The sequence below is a fragment of the Lithobates pipiens genome, unplaced genomic scaffold, assembly GCF_037356315.1.
Source record: "Lithobates pipiens isolate NorthernLeopardFrog02 unplaced genomic scaffold, aLitPip1_a1.2 Scaffold_169, whole genome shotgun sequence".
NCBI classification, from domain to species: domain Eukaryota; kingdom Metazoa; phylum Chordata; class Amphibia; order Anura; family Ranidae; genus Lithobates; species Lithobates pipiens.
Genome location: NW_027507754.1, coordinates 393,960 through 412,500, shown reverse-complemented (window position 1 = coordinate 412,500; position 18,541 = coordinate 393,960). Strand labels below are relative to the sequence as shown.

Below are 18,541 nucleotides of genomic sequence, written 5' to 3'. Positions count from 1 at the left end.
GACATTTTGTAAAATCTACCTAATGCGATGATTTGCAAATCTAATAAAGCCTTATGTTATACACCATAGAAAATATATCAAATGTTTAAACTGAGAAAATGTACCATTTTATTTAAGGAGGAAAAAAGGGTAATTTAGAAATTTTATGGCGGCAGCAAGACGTCTCAAACGTTGGGACAGGGCAACAAAAAGCAAAGTGGTACTAACCAGTGTAAGCAGTAAAAAGGAAGAGCAGGTCAGTAACACGATTGGGTATACAGCAAAAAGCATTTTAGCGAGCCAGAGAGTCTCAGAAGTAAAGATGGGCAGAGGTTCACCAATTTGTAAAAAGCTACCTCTAAAAATTGTCAGTTTCAGAATGCTCCTCCATGTAACATTGCAAAAACTGTCATTCACAGTACATAATATCCTCAAAAGATTCAGAGGATCTGTGTGTGTCTGTCAGTCCAGGCTGAAACACAATATTGAATGCCTGTGATCTTCAGGCCCTCAGACAGCACTGTATTTAAAAACATGCATGCTCTGTGGACATCAGTGCATGGGCTCAGGAATACTTCCAGGACTCACTGTCTGAACAGAGTTCGCTGTGCCATCCAAAAATGCAAGGTAAATCTCTATCAATGAAGGCAGATCTGAAAATGAGCCAGAATTGTTGCCATCTTTTGTGGACCAAAGCTCATTTTAAAATGAGCTGATAAGTGGGGAAAATTGTTTTGTGGTCAGACCAATCCAAATGTGACATGACATCTTTTAGCCAATTTTGAGCATTGCGTCCTCCGGGCTAATGAGGAGAGGGACCTTCTGGCTTTCAGTTTAAAAGCCTGCATGTCTGGTATGGGGGGGGTGAATTAGTGCGTATGGAATGTGAAGCTCACACATCTGGAAAGGCACAATCAATGCTAAGATAGAACCATATGCTCATGCGAGAATGGGACAACATTTCTCTCCCAAAACTTCAACTATATTACATTCCCAGATATTTACAGATTACTAAGAGGGAATGCTGCACCGTTTGTCAACCTGGCCTTGTCCCAACTGATTTGGATTTGTGGATGTATTTTGCTGGCTTTGCTGCCCTGCCCCAACTTTGAGACTTGTTGCTGCCATTATTTTCTAAATGATCTTGTTTTGTTTTTTTCCTTTTAAAATTGTACGTTTTCTTTAAACATTTGCAATGTTTTCTAATGCAAATGTTTTGTTTTTTTTTGAGATTTGCAAATTATTGTATTTTTGGAATTGGGGTTATATTAGCTCCTCAAGTTCTGCTAAATCTAATCTGTTAAATTTTGGTTTTAATTGGGTGACTTGCCCATTGTGACAGAACAGCTGATTCCCCACTGCAGGTAATCTAGGAGTTGAAGCATGAATTTTGAAAGTATAGTTTTGCTCACGGATGATGTAGGTACAAATCCCAGTCCTGTGCTGCGATCCTTGGTGAGGTTGTGCCAGGATAAACTGTTAAGGCACATTCACACTGCGACTGACCCATCCTCCATGCTGAGATGCTTTTTTCTGCGTGTGCATCCATCTCGAAGCTGTGTGTAGGCAGCCTATAGAAGTGCATACAGGCACTGCAGGGACACAGTCAGTGACATGTGGGTAGGAGTGGGTACATGGATCCCAGTGGCTGGGTGGGCATGGATCCCGCTGCCTGGGTGAAGCTCTAAGGTGAATGCACGCGCAGCAAGAAATGGCTCATTAAGAGACTAGGTTCAGCTCCCTTTTCAAATGCACCCGTAAGTGATCAGGTGCAGCAGCATAGGTCCACAAAGAAGCAGCTTTTACACAAACTAGCAAGCACTTTTTTGCAACTCTTAATTTTTGTTAATCTTCTGCATGAATGAAGCGCTCATTCTGAACACTACCTTTTTAGTGCTTATGTGTTCATAGTCTAAAAGAGAATCCTGCAGTTTAATTCTGCCCTTTACCACTGTTACTTCTCATGTGATGCTCTTGAAAAAATATCAACCATGTCTTGTTTTCACAGGCCCTTTATTTCACAAAAGATCCATTTTCCAGACTTCTCCACAAGAGACATTCACAGAAATTACGTAGATTGTGTCAGGTGGCTTGGAGACTTGATACTGTCAAAGGTAAACCTTTAAGTTTTATTGCATTGGCTTCTGTGTAAATAAAGTAAATAGAACATGCTAAGTGCGGTTTGCAGACTACAGCATTTCAGCTTCCTGTAGGCATTTCTGACCCAAGAGTTTGTGTTGTGCTGGTGTGTAGCTCATAGGGAATAATGGACGGGCTGCCTCTACCCTTACTTTGATCACAGCAAGCTAAAATTGTTATGCTACAAACATTTTTATTTGTTTCCCCCCCACACACCTTCCTTATACTTGCATGATCTTGCGCTCCATTCTGATCCAGCGTTGTGCATGAGAGCAGCGACTCTCACCCCTCTCTCTCACTAGGCAGAGTGATGGCAGCTGGAGCCTTTAACAAACTTAATGGAGTTAAGCTGCTTATGTATATAGATAATGTAGCTGTAGTGGGGGGATGGGTATATGTACACACGCCACTTTATTAAGTATACCTTGCTAGTACTGCATTAGACCTCCTTTTGGCTTCAGAACTGCCTTCATTCTTCAAAGGTGCTCTATTGAATTGAGATCTGGTGACTGTGGAGGCCATTGGAGTATAGTGACCTCATTATCAAGTTCACAAAACCAGTGGTGAGATGATTGGAGCTTTGTGACATGGTGCATTATTCTGCTGTAAGGAGCTTTCAGAAGATGGGTACACTGTAGTCATAAAAGGGATGAACGTGGTCAGCAACAAAACTCAGGTAGGCCGTAGTATTTAAACGATGCTCAATTGGTATTAAGGGGCCAAAGTGTGCCAAGAAAATATTCCCCACACCATTACACCACCAGCCTGAACCGTTGATACAAGGCATGATGAATCCATGCTTTCATGTTAACGCCAAATTCTGCCCCTACTAATCTGAATGTCACAGCTGAAATCGAGACTCATCAGACCAGGCAACGTTTTTTCAATCTTCTATTGTCCAATTTTGGTGAGCGATTTGTCGCCAAGCAATTGAACCAAATTGTACCTAATAAAGTGGCCAGTGAGTGTATATGTACAGCATGTGTATGATGCATCTATACAGGTGCATCTCCAAAAAATTTGAATATAAGCGGATTTATTTCAGTAATTCAGTTAAAGTGAAACTCCGTATATAGATTGCACACAGAGTAATATATTTCAAGTGTTTTTCATTTTGATTATGGCGTACAGCTAGTGTGAACCCAAAATTCAGTGTCTCAAAAAAATTTGAATATTACATACAGTGGGGATCGAACGTTTGGGCACCCCAAGTAAAAATGTGTATTAATGTGCATAACGAAGCCAAGGAAAGATGGAAAAAATCTCCAAATGGCATCAAATGACATATTAGACATTCTTATAATATGTCAAAAAAAGTTAGATTTTATTTCCATCATTTACACTTTCAAAATTACAGAAAATAAAAAATGGCACATGCAAAAGTTTGGGCACCCTGCAGAATTTATAGCATGCACTGCCCCCTTTGCAAAGCTGAGACCTGCCAGTGTCATGGATTGTTCTCAATCATCGTCTGGGAAGACCAGGTGATGTCAATCTCTCAAAGGTTTTAAATAGCCAGACTCATCTGACCTTGCCCCAACAATCAGCACCATGGGTTCTTCTAAGCAGTTGTCTAGAAAACTGAAAATAGTTGAGGCTCACAAAGCTGGAGAAGGCTATAAGAAGATAGCAAAGCGTTTTCAGATGTCAATATCTTCTCTTCTGTTCTGTTAAGAAATGGCAGTCATCAGGAACAGTGGAAGTTAAAGCAATATCTGGAAGACCAAGAAAAATATCAGACAGAACAGCTCGCAGGATTGTGAGAAAAGCAATTCAAAACCCACGTTTGACTGCACGATCCCTCCAGAAAGATCTGGCAGACACTGGAGTTGTGGTACACTATTCCTCTATAAAGAGATACTTGTACAAATATGGTCTTCATGGAAGAGTCATCAGAAGAAAACCTCTTCTACGTCCTCACCACAAAAATCAGCGTTTGAACTTTGCAAATGAACATATAGACAAGCCTGAGGCATTTTGGAAACAAGTTCTGTGGACCGATGAGTTTAAAATAGAACTTTTTGGCCGGAATGAGCAAAGGTACGTTTGGAGAAGAGGGCACAGAATTTAGTGAAAAGAACCTCTGTCCAACTGTTAAGCATGGGGGTGGATCAATCATGCTTTGGGGTTGTATTTCAGCCAGTGGCACAGGGAACATTTCACGAGTAGAAGGGAAAAATGGATTCAATAAAATTTCAGCAAATTTTGGATGGTAACTTGATGCCATCTGTGAAAAAGCTGAAGTTAAAGAGAGGATGGCTTCTACAAATTGATAATGATCCTAAACACACCTCAAAATCCACGGGGGATTACATCAAGAGGCGTAAACTGGAGGTTTTGCCATGGCCTTCACAATCTCCTGACCTCAACATTATTGAAAATCTATGGATAGACCTTAAAAGAGCAGTGCGTGACAGACAGCCCAGAAATCTCAAAGAACTGGAACACTTTTGCAAGGAAGAATGGGCAAAGATACCTCAAACAAGAATTGAAAGACTCTTGGCTGGCTACAAAAAGCGTTTACAAGCTGTGATACTTGCCAAAGGAGGCAGTACAAGATATTAACCCTGCAGGGTGCCCAAACTTTTGCAGACGTCATTTTTTTGTTTTCTGTAATTTTGAAAATGTAAATGATGGAAATAAAATCTAACCTTTTTTGAGATATTATAAGAATGTCTAATCTGTAATTTGATGCAATTTGGAGATTTTTCCATCTTTCCTTGGCTTCGTTATGCACATTAATGCACATTTTTACCTGAGGTGCCCAAACTTTCGATCCCCACTGTAAGACCAATAAGATTTTTAATTCAGGAATGTTGGCTTGGCGTAATTTTATGTCCATGTACAGTATAGTATGCACTCAATACTTGGCCAGGGCTCCCTTTGCATGAATGCGGCGTGGCATGGAGGCAATCAGCCCGTCGCACTGCTTAGGTGTTATGGAAGCCCAGGTTGCTTTGATATCGGTCTTCAGCTTATCTGCATTATTGGGTCTGGTGTCTCATCTTCCTCTTGACAATACCCCACAGATTCTCTTATCGGGTTTAGGTTAGGCGAGTTTGATGGCGAAGTAAGTACAGTGATACCATGATCATTAAACCAGGTATTGGTACTTTTGGCAGTGTGGACAGGTGCCAAGTCCTGCTGGAAAATGAAATCTGCATCTCCATAGAGCTGGTCAGCAGAGGGAAGGATGAAGTGCTCTAGAATTACCTGGTAGAGGGCTGCGCTTACTTTGGACTTGATAAAACACAGTGGACCAACACCAGCAGATGACATGGCTCCCCAAATCATCACTTATGTGGAAATGTCACACTGGACCTCATACAACTTGGATTCTGTGCCTCTCCATTCTTCCTTCAGACTCTGGGACATTGATTTCCAAATGAAATGCAAAGTTTACTTTCATCCGAAAACAGGGACTTTGGACCACTGAGACAGTCCATTCTTTTTTTCGCCTTAGCCAGGTAAGACGCTTTTGACGTTTGTCTCTGGTTAAGGAGTGCGGGCAGCACAGTGGTGTAATTGGCACTTTCACCTAGCATGAAAACGGTTGCTGGTTTGAATCCCAACCATGACTTTACCTGCAGAGTTTGCATGTTCTTCCTGTTCTTGCGTGGGTTTTCCTCCCAGACTCCAAAGACATGCTGGTTGGTTAATTGGCTCCTGTCTGAATTGCCCCTAGTATGTGTTGGGAATGTAGAATGTAAGCTCCTTGAGGGCAGGGACTGGTGTAAATGTACAATGTATATGTAAAGCGCTGCGTAAATTGACAGCGCTATACATGTACCTTTTTTTTTTTTTTTTTTTTTTTTAATTAATTTTGTAGCCCATGTTCTGGTTACATCTGTGTTTGGTGGCTCTTGAAGCACTGACACCAGCCGTAGTCCACTCCTTTGTGCCCTTTTTTGCTTGGATACAGCACTCTGAACAGCTTTTTTAGCATTGACCTTTTGTGACTTGCCTTCCTTGTGGAGGTTGTCAATGACAGTCTTCTGGACAACTGTCAAGTCAGCAGTCTTCCCACGGATTATGTAACCCACTGAATCGGACAGAGACCATTTAATGGCTCAGGAAACCTTTACAGGTGTTTTGGGTTAATTAGCTGATTAGTGTCACCGAGTCCACAATATTCTGATTCTGAGATACTGACATTTTGGGTTTTCACCAGCTGTAAGCCATAATCTTAAAAATTAAAAAAAATGCTTGAAATGTATCACTCTGTGTGTAATGAATCTATACAATAGGAGTTTCACTTTTATGAATTGAATTACTGAATTTAACTTTTTGATGATCAGATCTTTTGAGATGCACCTGTATATGTAAAAAATATATATTTTATTTTTTTTCTGTAAATTTTTCTTTTGGTACATGAACATCCCTACTGCATTTTTATTTTATTTTTTTCCTTGTAAATATAACTGGAAGCTGACAAACAAGACAGATGCAATATCATCAACATTCCTTTTTTTTTTTTTTTTTTTTTTTTTGTTTCCTATTAGTCATGTGAAAATGCCATTGTTTGCTGGAAACCAGGCAAAATGGAAGATGACATTGATAAGATCAAGCCCAGCGAGTCCAATGTCACAATCCTGGGGAGGTTTGACTACAGCCAGTGTGATATCTGGTATATGAGATTTTCTATGGACTTTTGGCAAAAGGTGAGAGAAACTATGCTTAAAGAATTCAGAGCATAATTAGTAATGCTTGTGTGTTTTTTACAGTGCGTTTAATGTTTCCCAAATTGATTGGATAATCATTGTGCTGCTAACATTTGATAGAAATGACAAGGCTCTATGATATAAACTCCTGCATACAAACAGTGGACAACCATAAAGTTTTAACCAGACTAACTATGAACACCTTTCAGATGTTGATGCGGCTTAGCCAATTTAACCACTTAAGGTCCACACTGTAGCAATTTTGAAATCTTCTGGAGGTCAAGTGGTTTAAAGTTTAGTTGGGCTTTAATCCATAGAGTAGTTGGAGCTATATACATTTTTCAATAAAGGTATTTTTTTTTTTTTTTTTTTTTAATAGCGGAATTAAATTGCAGAGTAGGGCTGCCTATTTTTTTGTGGATAAGTTGTATGTGGCCGACTTGTGGTTCTGGAAATGCCCCATGTATGAGAGCCCTTTAGCAGATCCCTGGGTGTTTTTATTTTAACATCGTATATAAACTTCTAGGGTAAAAAGCTCTAGAAACTAAGTGCAACCTACTCTCTGGCCATTTTCCCAAAGGAGGCCTTAGAATCAATTTTACTTTTTGTACAATTGCTTATAATACTTTATGCCAGCTTTAGTATGAAAATGTTTGTAAGCAATTTGAGGAAATGTTAATTGGCTTGTATGCCTTTTTCTGTATCTAGATGCTTGCACTTGGAAACCAGGTGGGGAAGTTGTATGTCTGGGATCTGGAAGCAGAAGATCCGCACAAGGCCAAGTAAGTGTTTGCTTGTTTACTCCTCATTGCCTAGCTGTGTGATAAAAGCTTTCCAATCGGTTTATCACATTTCCCCACAGTTGTCTTTTGTGAAAGCTACAATGTAAAAACCATTTCAAACGCCTCGATAAAGAAATAATTTTGATGCCGTTTAGGCTTAGACATTTTGAATGTGGCTCCCCCTCCCCCTTTCACTCATGTTTTTCCTTACATTTTGTTTTTCCCCAGGTGTACAACCCTCACACATCCCAAATGCGTCTCAGCAATCCGACAGACCAGCTTCAGCCGGGATAGTAGTACTCTCATAGCTGTATGTGACGATGCCACCATTTGGCGCTGGGATAGACTCCGGTGAATCCTCTTCTTGTGAAGAGACCTCCATATTCGGTGTAATGTACTATTCGCGTTTTGCGACTCGCATTTTGTAGTAGGCCTGATGGCCATAGCCAAGTTTAGTGATCTGGTTCTTCTCTGTACTGTTCCCTTGCTACAATTTTCAGCTGCTTTTAATAAAAATTTATTTTTGTACAGCTTTCTGTAACGTCTGTTTTTATGGATTTTGATGTATTTACTGTCTAATGTATATGCCGTTTGTATGATTGTGTAATATGGGCATGTTGGAAACCAGAACGAGTATGTTCTATGTATGTAAATATCTTGTTTGTGGCCTTTTTAAAGAAGTTAATTTAAGATATCGTTTTGTGGCAGTTACTTGATGTTATGAATCGGTGACTTAAAATACGAACTGTTCGCAAGAGGCTGAACCGAAATTTTCACAAAGCGTCTCTGTGAACCAATAAAATGAAATTAACAACCAAATTCTGACTGATTTTCTCTGTTTATCCCCTGTACGTGTGCTGATGCAATACGATTGTTATATTGGTAATAGATTGTTCCAAGTTACATAGGTTAAAAAAAATATATGTAGTTCAACCAAAAAATTTACAGAAAAGATACGAGAGGTAATAAGCCAAAGCATTGTACCAGGAAGAATTGATAAATCAGGGATAGACAACCCTGGATTGGTGGAAATCTACCTGAAAATATAAAGATCAGGATACAGCATGCTTTTTTTGTTTTGTAATGGCTTAATTTTTTCTTTTTTTATATGGCAGACTGTTTTATACTTGCCTGTTCTGCACATAGGGCTCGCAAATATCTAATGCATCGTTTACAGATCATGAGTAACGATGTTTAGAGGTTAAAGGAGCTGTAAGGGCAGAAGATTTTTTTTATCTTGATGCCTTCTATGCATTAAGATAAAACTTGTGTGTAGCAGCACCCCCTGATTACTTACCTGAGCCCCATCTCTCCAGCGATGTCTGGGACACTTCTGATTGGCTGAGACACAGCAGCAGCGCCATTGGCTCCTGCAGCTGTCAGTCAGCCAATTGGGGGAGAGGGGTCGGGGCTCAGAGTCTGAATGGGGACACGGAGCTGTGACTCTGCGCCAGTGCCTCATAGGAAGCTGCTCACTGTGGGGGCACTCAATAGCAGGGGAGGGGCCAGAAGCAGCAAAGAGGGACCCAAGAATAAGAGGAGCCGGGCTACTCTGTGCAAAACCAACTGCAGAGAGGCGATAAGTATAACATGTATGGTTTGTTTGTTAAATTTTGCCTTCAGAGCAGGAAGTCCTCTCAAAGTAGCGGCTGCCAGGGGACATCCGCAACCAGCTTTACCATACCTTCCACCTCAATCCTTATTTATAACTTCCTCCCAGGGAGCAACCTGGGAGGAAGTTATAAATGAGGTGATACTGATCACCAGTGCACCCATCACATCTGCCAGGGGATTCCTCGTGCTCACTATAAACCAAATATCAGGAGGGCACTATCTGGTGGGGCCCATCAGATGGCACGCATCCAGGTGTAGGACCACTCCCCTGATCCAGTGTCTGATGAGGGAAGCCACCTACCAGTTACTGACACCTGGTATTATATGGTGGAATGCAGCAGTATGTGCAGTTCTGCCTACCAAAGAATGTGTGAGGCCATCAATGCTTCTACCGTGTTTCACATGCCATCCTTGTGGTTGACACAGGCCAACAGAGTGGTGATGTCTGAGTGATTGGATCCCTACCGGGTATGCACGGAAAGGAACCACCCATCGCACCTGACAAGGCCTGATCGTTTGCTACTCCAGGACAACCAAGTCTCTCCTGCAACCAATGTAAATTCGAATCCAGGACTCCACCCCAGTCAGTCAGGCTGGCGTTCATTGTGACTACTGTTCAGTGAAGGGTATGGAAGGACTTCCTAGCCGCTAGGGAGGATCAGACTTGGATACGCCAGTCTCCCAGGCAGGGTCGAGGCAGATGCTGTGAGATTCAGGACCCATCTGAATTCCTGCAGATTGTGATCTCTACATTATCTAGCGGTATAGAAAGAGTCTCCGCTTGGAGGAGCAGGTTGTCCAGGTAATTAATTACAGAATTCTCCCCATTTTATCAGCAATGCCAGGAATGGGCACCTTTGGTAAAACCCAAGGAGCAGTTCGCCACCCTCTCTAATTATGGTTTCATTAGACCCTTTGTGACAGCTCTAGAGGCCCTCTATTCCTGCCCTTCCTCCCAGGTTCAATTAGCTTCTCACTTGTCATCTTCCTTCTCGCTGACTAACGGTACCAGACAGGGATGCCCACTATCACCCCTTCTATACGCTTACACCCCAATATTGGAGGAGTATGTTTACGCCAAAGAGAATATACATCGTCCCTGTTTGCACATGACATTCTCCTAACATTGACTAAACTCCACATCTTACTTCCTAATCTCATGTCCCTGTTGAAAGACTTTAGCTCTATATCTGGCTACAAAATTAACACAAGTAAAACGGAAGCCCTACCCCTACATGTTCAACCCCCAGATCTTACCATACTCCAAAACAACTTCTCCTTTCATTGGTGCACAGACTCCATCAGATATTTGGGGGATTAATATAACTCCCTCGTACTCTACCCTATACCAAGCTAACTACCCCCCACTCTTTCAAGACATTGATAGACTTTTGAAGCAATGGGACTCTTACCCCCTCTCCCTTCTGGGCCGCATCAATGTCCTAAAGATGTCTGTTAGGCCAAGACTCCTTTTACCTCTTTGACACACTTCTGATTCCCATCCTAATGTTGCAACTAAAGGCCATGCAAAGACCCTTTCTTAACTTTATCTGGCACTACGGGGTCCATAGGGTTGCAAGCTCGGTGATGCTGGCCGCTGCATGGTGTGGCGGACTGGGAGCTCCAGACTTGATTAAGTATTACTTCGCTACACACCTCAAACCAATTACCTGGTCATACAGGAAGGCTCCTACTGTCTGGACAGAGATTGAGATGAGCATAACTAAATCAGCACACATCTGTGCCATGATTTGGACAGATCTCAAACCTCCATGGGTTCACTTAGAAGCATATGTCTGGCTCCAATGCTGTTTTCTCTAGACCTATGGAGGAAGTGCTCGAGACTATTCTCTCTTGCCTCTCTCTTGATAAACATATTGTTCAACCCAGATATCCTTGACAGCTTGGCATACGATAGAATGTTCCCGTGGACCCAAGCAGGTATATTCCAACTCCGCAACATATTACACCCCCTTACCAGAACACTTCTATCATTCGCAGATTTGCAAAAACAGCACCAGATCCCCAAACAGCTTTTTCACTCCTATTTGCAAATCAGACATTATTTTGGCTCAAAATCCCTCACAAAATTAACAAACCAACCCCATTTGAACTTCTATGCTCTCAGGGTCCATAAAAGGCCCATTTACTCTCTGACATTTATAGACTACTTCACGACTCTACGCCTATTACTGACTCATCCCATTCCTACATGCGAAAATGGTCCCAGGTGCTAAAACGCCCCATACCACTTCCGCAGTGGCAGAAAATATGGGAAGTCATTCCCAAGTCGTCGCGCTGTGTGGAACAGAAAGAGACAGCCTATAAGATACTACTCTTCTGGTATAAAACGCCTGAAATTATACACAACTATGACCCCAAGACCCCTAAGGTGTGTTGGAGATGCCAGGGAGACGTAGGATCCCACTTTCACATTTTTTGGGACTGCCCCTTGATCCGCCCATTTTGGTTGACGATTCAGACCTTCATCCAAGATCTGCTTGAAATCTCCCTCCCATTGGTCCCTATGCATCTTTTACTGGGCCTGCTGATCTCTGGACTCTCCAAACATGCCCAGAAACTTGCTACCTTTATTCTATTAGCAGCTAAAAGAGCCATCCCTGTGCGATGGCTCTCCCCTACTCCACCCGTTCTCTCTCAAGTTTTACAGAACCTGGAACAAATTTGCAGAATGGAACGGCTCACTGCAATAGTCCACGATACCCTACCACAGTTCTCTAAAGCCTTGTACACACGGTCGGAGAATCCGTCGGAATGTGTCCTATCGGATCGTGTTGTCGGATAATCCGACTGTGTGTGGTATGCATCGGACTGATTCCGTCGGACCCAATTTTCCAACTTGTTGGAAATATTTCCCCACCAACTGGCTCGATCGGACATACTCCGATCATGTGTAGAGAATTTTGATCGGACAAAGTGCCACGCATGCTCAGATCAAATTCCTACATCAAAGCTATTGGCTACTAGCCTGAATGTAGTCCCATCGTAACGAAATTACGTCATCACGTTCTGAAAGATCGGATTTTTTGACAACTTAGTCCGACCGTGTGTATGCAACAGTTCGGACAAAATCCGACGGATTTGGTTGTCGAAATCTCCGACCGTGTGTACAGGGACTAAGACTTGGGACCTATGGGATCATTCCTAACTTAATCCTGCTCCTTACTCTGTGCCCTCTAACAACATGTTAAATGCTTAAATTGGTATACTTATCAGCTAAACACCCTCCTACAAGATAGCAGTGATCTTACTCCCTACCTTTTTTGACATATGTATTTACAGTGAACTGTGATATGTGATATAAACATCTATTGTTTCAATGGTACCATGACTGTGCTGAATCTCCTTTTCTCTCTCTCCCTTTCTTTTTTTTTTTTCTTTCCTTTTCCTTACAATCTCTCCCCTTTATTTATGATTTGTATTGTATGCAATCCCTAATGTTTAATTGCGCACTTTTATAAGTGTATTTCTGTTATCGTTCTACTTTCAATAAAAAGTACAATTTAAAAAAACAAAAAACCCAAGGAGCAGAGGACAAGCTGAAGGGCAGCTCCATGATTCGATAATGTGTGTCCCCAACGGTAAAGCCCAGGAAAAGTTGGTGCCCCACACAAATGGGACTGTGCAGGCCAGAAATGGCTACAAATATAAAAGTGAAAGGCCCCACGCTATTTAATAACAAGTAGTGATTATTAATAAGGTTTAAAAAAAAAAATGAAGCTGCTCCCCTCAAAGTACATAGGTGCTATCTTTGTCTGGTTTGGGCTAGGAGGCGCTGTATGTGTTAATTTATGTTCAATTATGACAATACTTTTACGTAAACAAATCAAAGCGCATGGCACTAATTAATAATATAATGCACAATTTATGAAGCCTAATAATCCAGTGGCAAAATGAATTAATAACAGTGATTAAAAATAATGCATCGGAAACAAAGTCCATAAATCTTTTTTTGCTGCAACTTCAATTCTTAAGACCATCACCAATAGAAAACTTCATGTAGATCACCCAGAGGATGTGAGTGAATTGCCTACTCACCAGAACACCGTGACCTCTTTAACTAAAAAGAAGGTCAGGTTAAGCTGTCAGCATGGATCAGTGGTCCTGCTGATGAGCCAAGGAGATATAAATGGGAACCTTATTGTTTCTCCACTGCGATATCCCATTAAAATATAGATAGAAACAGGACCATAGTGTAACACAGTTTATTTAAAAAAAAAGAAATATAGGTAAAAACATGCGGCTGGAACATCTACAACCACCCTGGAGTACCCCAAACAGTTCCCTGTCTGAATACAAAATGGGTAGATTTCTCTTAGGCCTCTTTCACACTTGTGCGACTTGCAACTTTGGACTGAAAAGTCGCATGACAAGTCGTTCTCCATAATTCCCATTAAGTACCATTCATATCTGTGTGACTTCAAGTCGCACCAACTTCAAAGTAGCCCCTGTACTACTTGGGTCTGACTTTGATGCGAGTTACACAGGCATTCCCTTAAATCGCGTCAAAATCACGTGACTTTGAAGTCGCAGTAGTGTGAAAGGGGCCTCAGTAATTTCCACTAGCCGTTTGTGCTCACAAGACAAAGTGGTGACAAAAGACTGGCTGACTACCATCAACAGCTCTTCGTGGTTAACATAATTCTCTTTAGGAGATTCTTTCCATCCTTGGCCCTTGTGAGCCCCCTACCCCTTCATATGCTCTATTCTTGGAAGCCCCTTTGTGTTAACCATGTACTTAGAGGGGTTGATTTACTAAAGGCAAGAAGACTGCACTTTACCTCATTTAAGCTCTGGAGTAAATGCACATGCAAAGCTTCACTTTGCAAAGAATACTCAATCACATGCAAGGAAAATAAAAAAACAGCATTTTTGACTGCACATGATTGGAGGATGGAAGTCAGCAGAGCTTCCCCTCATTTACTAAGCTCTAGAGCAGGGATATGCAATTAGCGGACCTCCAGCTGTTGCAGAAGTACAAGTCCCATGAGGCATAGCAAGACTCTGACAGCCACAAGCATGACACCCAGAGGCCGAGGCATGATGGGACTTGTAGTTTTGCAACAGCTGGAGGTCCGCTAGTTGCATATCCCTGCTCTAGAGCAACTGCAAAGTGCACAGTCTATTTGCCTTTAGTAAATCCATACCACCCAACTTTTTGAGATGGGAACAAGGGACAGCAATTAGCAAAGGAATGTGGGCATAGGACACACCCCCCCTGCCAAATGCAGCAATTTAGAAATCGGATAAAAGGTTTAGCACTGGGAATCACTTTTTGAAAGATAAGTAGTGCATTTTATATACAACTATATAGATCAGACCAACATGAAGGATAAATGAGGAGGACAGAGGGACATTGCTCCATATCAGGGACAGTCCCTTGTAATCATGGACAGTTGGGAGCGCGTGTGGCACAGTTACCAGTGCCTAACCAAAAGCTCCCGATCGCTGCTTGAGTTTAAGAGTTTTTGGTTCACGTGGCCGCTATGACATCCAATCGGCGGTCACATGCTCTTAAGTCCCGCCCTGTCTATCGGCCACATAAACCTCTTAGCCCACGTACACACGGTCGGAGATTTTGCCAACCAAATCCGTCGGATTTAGTCCTACGGATTTTGTCCGAAAATGTTGCATACACACGGTCGGGCCAAGTTGGCGAAAAATCCGATCTTTCAGAACGTGATGACGTAATTTCGTTACGATGGGACTAGATTCAGGCTAGTAGCCAATAGCTTTGATGTAGGAATTTGAATGTGAGCATGCGTGGCACTTGGTCCAATCAAAATGCTCTACACATGATCGGATTAGGTCCGTCCGGCCCAGTTGGTCGGGAAATATTTCCAACATGTTGGAAATTTGGATCGGACGGAGATTCGGACGGAATCAGTCCGATGCATACCACACACAGTCAGATTATCTGACGACGCGGTCCGATAAGACTCATTCCGTCAGATTCTCCGACCGTGTGTACAAGGGCTTAAAGGGCAGAGAGGCGTCGGTGGCAAGAGGTTAATGCTTCTAAAAGCAGCCTTATTTTAGCCAAAGTATGCATGCATAATGTGAGATTTGTATTTAGAGTGGCATTTAGGGGCATAAAAAAAAATGCCCAAAACCTGCATTTGGAAAGGCGTTTACTGTTACAATTTACGCACATACGTGCATAAAGGTGTGTAAATTCATTCTAGTGGCAAGAATAAATGAATATTTTAACACATATATGCTTCAAAATGCCATACTCCTGTATGAGCATATACAAGCATAATTATGGCTGCTCTGCAATGTGTGCAGAGATCGTGCAAGGTAAGCTTCCTATACATGGGTCTTCTTGTGGTGAGGATCTGAGAAGTGGGATATCGAATGAAGCAGTGTCCCCTGCATTAATTAAAGTGCATTTGCCCTCCTATAGCACAGGGAGATCCTGCTAAGAAGAGTATCTATCAATATGGCTGTGAGGAGGAGTTAGAATGGGAGTGTTTATCAAGTGGAACATCGGGACACATTGTGCATAACCCTGTACAGAAACCCAGGCTGGGGGATGAACCACGTGCATGTTAGATCTTAAAAAGAGTTCTAGCTAGCTGGTAATTTCATTGGTGGAGGACTTTCCCTTGGTGTACCCTGTCACTTCTTTGAGCGTGTTGTGTGCGGTGTCACTATTGAGGACTGAAGATTCACCCCTTCATTTTTTGTGGACTATTTATTTATTTAGTTTCAATTCATTTATCACAATTTTTTTTCTTTCACTGTTAGCGTGTTAATTCACAACTATATCTATGTGATTAAGATTGTCATTTTATCGTTTTATTGCACGTTGAGATCAATATCTTGTAGTTGATCATATAACACATATATATCCGTATAAGGGTGTATAGTCTTTTATATACATTTTTTTTTAAGATTCAGCGCAGCTTTAGTTTATTGATAATTATGCACCAAAATTAGCATTTTCTAAAGCTGGATTTTTTTTTTCAGCTCCTGGCAGAAAGATTAGGGGTATATAGCAGTATTTTAATATGTCCATGTGCAAGAGGCCTATGCTATATACAATATTGCACTTAAAGTTTTAGGCTCTAAAGCCCCCAGATCTTGTATAAAATCCTATAGAATTTCACTTTAATACTAACAAAAATGCTATAGATAACCAGAAGGCATTTCCATGTAGAAATGTAATGAGATAAACCAGTAGCGGTGCATCCATAGGGGTGCAGGGCTCCGCCCCCTCTCTCCTGCCACCCCCTCTAGCACCAATAGATAGATTCACGCATTGCATGAATCCATCTATGGCCGCCGCTGCCACCCCCTATTCAGGCACCTGAATTACAGCGGCGGGGGGTGAAATGAAATGGTTCAGAATCTTCTTTCTGTTACTGAAATTTTATGAAAGTATAACAAGAAAAATAAAGCAATACAAAAACAAAATCTGCACTTAAAATAGCAGTACACATTGTAGAAATTCTGCTCTCCAAGCACAAAGAGCGACAACAGTCCGATACTGTAATAGAATATAGGAAATACAAAACTTACAGACATCAATTTATAAGAGTGAGATGGTCATCTAAGACTTTAGGATCATGTGTGCGCAAAAAGATGTCAAAGAAGGAACAGCATCCATCAGTGGCGGCTGGTGCTCATTTTTTTTTTTTTTTGGTGGGGGGGGGGGGGGCACAAACAAACTGAAAAATACTGAAACAGAAACATCAATTGCAGCCACTGTGCCCATCAATTGCAGCCTCTGTTCCCATCAATTGCAGCCTCTGTGCCCATAAAATGCAGCCTCTGTGCCCATGAAATGCCGCCTCTGTGCCCCATCAATTGCAGCCTCTGTGCCCATCATAATATATGCAGCCACCCCTCGCCTCCCCCCCCCCCCCCTGCTGCTGGCATTCAGCCACCCGGGCTGAACTCCTGAATAGGGGGTGGCTACAGTGGCCATGGATAGACTCATGCAATGCACAAATCTATCCATTTGTCATATAGGGGACAGCGTGACAGAAGGGTCGGCACTTGTGCACCCTTAATGGATGGGCTGCCTCTAGCATCCATCCAGACTATCAAGGCAATATCGTGCAATCAAAACCACAGATGTGTCCACGATTCCATGACACATATGAAATATATGGGTGGGGGAGCTTGCCAAAAACAAAAAGTTTAGGTGGCTTTGGCCTACCCTGTTCAACTGGAGCCTACAATAGTTTACCCACACCAAGGGTGCAGCGCAGTGCACCTACGGCTTTCCTGCAGGTTAGATGCACTTTGCCATAGACTTCTATTATATCTTGTGGGTGTGGTGCACTTTCAGAAGTGTGCCAAACCCGCAAGATATAAAGGAAAGCTTCAGGTGCACTGTGCTGCACCTACGGGCGTGAAAGCAGCCTAAAAAGTTGTTAACCCTTTTATAGGTGCCAATATGCCCATTGCAAAGGTGCAGTGTATGTGTTATTTAATACTCTGACCTTCTTTTCCTCATCCAACATCTGCTGGCATCGCCCTCCAGGCTGCTAGAAAGGTCCTAGGTGAAGTGCACTTGGTATCACTCTGGGACAGGAGCCAGCACTACAGAGGAAGCTTTTCCTGTGTAGACAGATCCCTGTGCTCTATTCACCCCCTCCATGCCTAGTCCGCTTACATTTCCCTAGTGGTTCTTCCATTCATCCATAGTGTTAAGCCCGCTCTCCTCCTCCACAACTCTGCCTCTCCTCCTCCCTCAGCTTGCATTTACAGGACTGTCGGTTTCTCTCAGCATGTAGCGCTGGCTGTGCGGGAGCTCCCTGCGGGATTAGAGCACTCCCCCCCACCGGGACTCCATGGCTCACATGTTCCTGCTGGTACTTGGCTCCATCCCCAGCCGTGCCCAGCCTGCCTATCAGCAGTGATACCAATGGCGGCTGGTGCTCCATTTTTTGGGGGGGGTGGCAAACAAACCACCTGTTACTCGGTCGATTGCCACTTACCCCATCCAGGTCACGGCAGCTTTGGTGGCTTCCCCCTGCGTCTCCTCTTCTGTGGCTTCCCTCCTGCTCCAGGCTAAAACAGTCGCTTCTCCTCTTGGCAAATCAGGTTTTAGGACCTGCTTCCTGGCTGGCCAGAAGGAGAAGCAGGAAGCAATAGTGAATATTAATTCACTATTGTCACACAACTGGGTGGGCTCGGGGCACAGTGCTCTTCGTCCTGAACCCACCCTTTTTGAAGCCAATTAGAGCCTTAAGGCTCTAATCATGTGCTTTCAAAAAACAAAACAAAAAAAACCTTTAAAATCCATGCATCCAGCACCCTGCATGTAGATTAGTGGACGTGTGCATGGATTAGGGGGCCGGCACCCCTGCACCCCTAATGGAGCGGCTGCCA

General features: G+C 42.6%; 1 protein-coding gene across 1 annotated transcript in view; it reads left to right on the top strand.

The window, feature by feature from the left end:
* Positions 1–8,380, top strand: part of EED (embryonic ectoderm development) — a 33,669-nt gene extending 25,289 nt beyond the window's left edge. Inside the window, exons 9-12 of the mRNA XM_077484924.1 lie at positions 1,988–2,093; positions 6,621–6,779; positions 7,488–7,561; positions 7,790–8,380. Of these exons, the coding sequence (XP_077341050.1) occupies positions 1,988–2,093; positions 6,621–6,779; positions 7,488–7,561; positions 7,790–7,916 (466 nt within the window). The 3' untranslated portion in view covers positions 7,917–8,380. The remainder of the gene's footprint in view (positions 1–1,987; positions 2,094–6,620; positions 6,780–7,487; positions 7,562–7,789) is intronic.
* The last annotated feature ends 10,161 nt before the right edge of the window (positions 8,381–18,541 follow it).